Source organism: Echinococcus granulosus (genome assembly GCF_000524195.1).
Source record: "Echinococcus granulosus chromosome Unknown EG_S00002, whole genome shotgun sequence".
Taxonomy (NCBI): Eukaryota; Metazoa; Platyhelminthes; class Cestoda; order Cyclophyllidea; family Taeniidae; genus Echinococcus; species Echinococcus granulosus.
This window is the reverse complement of record NW_020170382.1, coordinates 1,096,199-1,098,422: the sequence shown is the minus strand read 5'-3', so window position 1 is coordinate 1,098,422 and position 2,224 is coordinate 1,096,199. Positions and strand designations below refer to the sequence as shown.

The window sequence follows — 2,224 nt, the reverse complement described above, 5'->3', positions numbered from 1 at the left end:
GGCAAGGCTTTCGCTGGGTGTTTTAATTTGTCATAACAGTTTTAGTTTAATATCAGAAGGAATCGAAGGTAGGTCTTAAAGCGTAACTTAGATTACTTTGGAAGGCAGACAGCTTTTCATTGTTGAAATGGGAAATAGTTCATAAATCTGAAAACAGGAATACTAGGCGTCCTTCACTCAAAATGGTACTTAAAGCGCCTCCCGACTTTACAACTCTGGTCTCGATACATTCCGACCAACGCATCCTCGATCGTGGGTGTTAATGGTAATCGTACTTAATCCCCAACTGCAAATTGTCAGATTAAACATGGGACATTGTAGGAAAGAGGTTAGCAGGTTTAACCGATCCATAAGGCTTAAGTGCACAGATTTTCAAAACCATTTATTTTCTTTTATCGAAAAGAAGTGGGTTTTCTTCTTGGCTTTTGCTATGAGACATCTAGCCTCATTTGAGGTCACAGTCCTAAGGTCAGTATAGCTGGTAGCTAAGATGGCAAAGGTGTGCCTTTTCGTCAAAACTTTCATAATGAGGCTGAACGATGACTTGATTTGCTTGCATTTTTGCATCAAAATTTTTACGTTCTGCCGGCTGAAACATGGCACATAAGCGCTTGGTGGAACAATTTTCTTTTATTTACAAAGTCATTCGTTCAAATAAGGGCGACGGTCATTACATTTTACTTCCCAATAACCCATCACGATTTGATCGAGATATTGTCGTTTTAAAGGCACTGTGACACTTGGTAAATGGCTGAAAAAGCTTTGGAAGTCGAGATTGCTTCCGTCCTCTTCTCTCTTCCCTGTTATAATTGGCCTCGCACGCGCTTGCCTTTGGAGTGCCTTTCAGAGTCACTTTAACCTTTCCTGTGCAAGCATGTATATCTACTCTTCGTGTATCAAAAATTAACACCTCTGATTGGTTTTGCATGCATTGGTTTAAATATTAAGGATTTCCACCCACACGGTAGAAGTAAATACACACATTTCGGTCCAAATTTATGTACGACTTTCGTGTTCTTCGTAGGATATCACTATTTTCTTCGATTAAATAGTATCTACGCTAATTACTAGAAGGATCACCGGGATTATCCCCGAGAAATAAGTGCATACTAAGACTCATCAATTTTGCCTTCGGATGGGCTAACATTCCAGCTCACACATCCTCAGCTAGAACTAAAACGTAACTGATGAAATGGCAAGTCCCCTAGATACCTTTACGGTGAAACGCTGAACAATTTTGGTGCAGACCAAACACTGTATCAGTATGCATGGTGCATTGAGATCTCAAAAAGTCGCCTTTCGAAAATGCTGGAGTTAACAACACAATTTCAACACCTTGCTTTCCGCTACTAAAAACCATAAGTACTTTAAAATGCTAAAAACACACTAAGTAATTTGTGTTTTGATCATTTTGTTATGAATTCTTCTTTCTTTGAAGGGTTTTGAGGCTCACAAATACAAGAACACTCTCCATTGTGCCCTCAAAATTCTTCGAGAAGAGGGTCCTATGGCGTGAGTATTTTTCTTGGTAATGGTTTTTTTCCTTCAGTTTCCATCTGGTTACCATACCGTAGGTCACAACTGTTTCTTCTCAAAATTCATTTTCCCTAATTGTGTCATTTCTTCAAGCTTTTATAAAGGCACGGTTCCACGATTGACACGGGTGTGTCTGGACGTCTGCATCACATTCGTGATCTACGACAGCCTCATGGAGGTCTTTACCAAGGTGTGGCCCACCCAAAAACCTAAAGCCTCAATCGGATAGGCACATAGACGTCCCTTCTTCTTCTTTTCCTGCCTTCCTTATTTTGTAGAATAGCAGGCGTTCACATTTAGCTCGGTTACCCTTACTTGACTTACATGAGTCTACTGGTGTTGCAATAGTGTAGTTTTCTCGAAATGATAAAAAGGCTGTGATGTAAATTCTCGGCTTGTACTTGTTGTGGTTTTACTGCATTTTATTTCCCTTCTGGGCGATGAAAATTGCATATAGGAGAGAAGTATTATTACTTTCAAAGTTAAGTAGAACTTTTTTAATCCAAGGGAATAACCCAATACCTCTTGTGCGTCTATCCTGAAATGATAAACAAATTTCAGGATGGGGTCTAATTCTCTCACAAAAGTGCATTAATGAGAAAGTGTGAATTAAAAGGAAACACTTTTTCCTGTGATTACACTCAAAGGGTCAGAAATTAAATTATCATCCAAAAAACCGTTTACATGG

The 2,224-nt window shown here is 39.2% G+C and overlaps 1 protein-coding gene across 1 annotated transcript in view; it reads left to right on the top strand. All coding sequences in view use genetic code 11, as the record gives it.

Moving 5' to 3' along the window:
* EGR_00496 (Tricarboxylate transport protein) overlaps positions 1-1,765 on the top strand; it is a gene marked incomplete at both ends in the record, with an annotated part of 7,039 nt that extends 5,274 nt beyond the window's left edge. The window contains 2 exons of the mRNA XM_024489745.1: positions 1,439-1,512; positions 1,630-1,765. Coding sequence (XP_024355742.1) covers positions 1,439-1,512; positions 1,630-1,765 — 210 coding nt within the window. The remainder of the gene's footprint in view (positions 1-1,438; positions 1,513-1,629) is intronic.
* Positions 1,766-2,224: the final 459 nt, after the last annotated feature.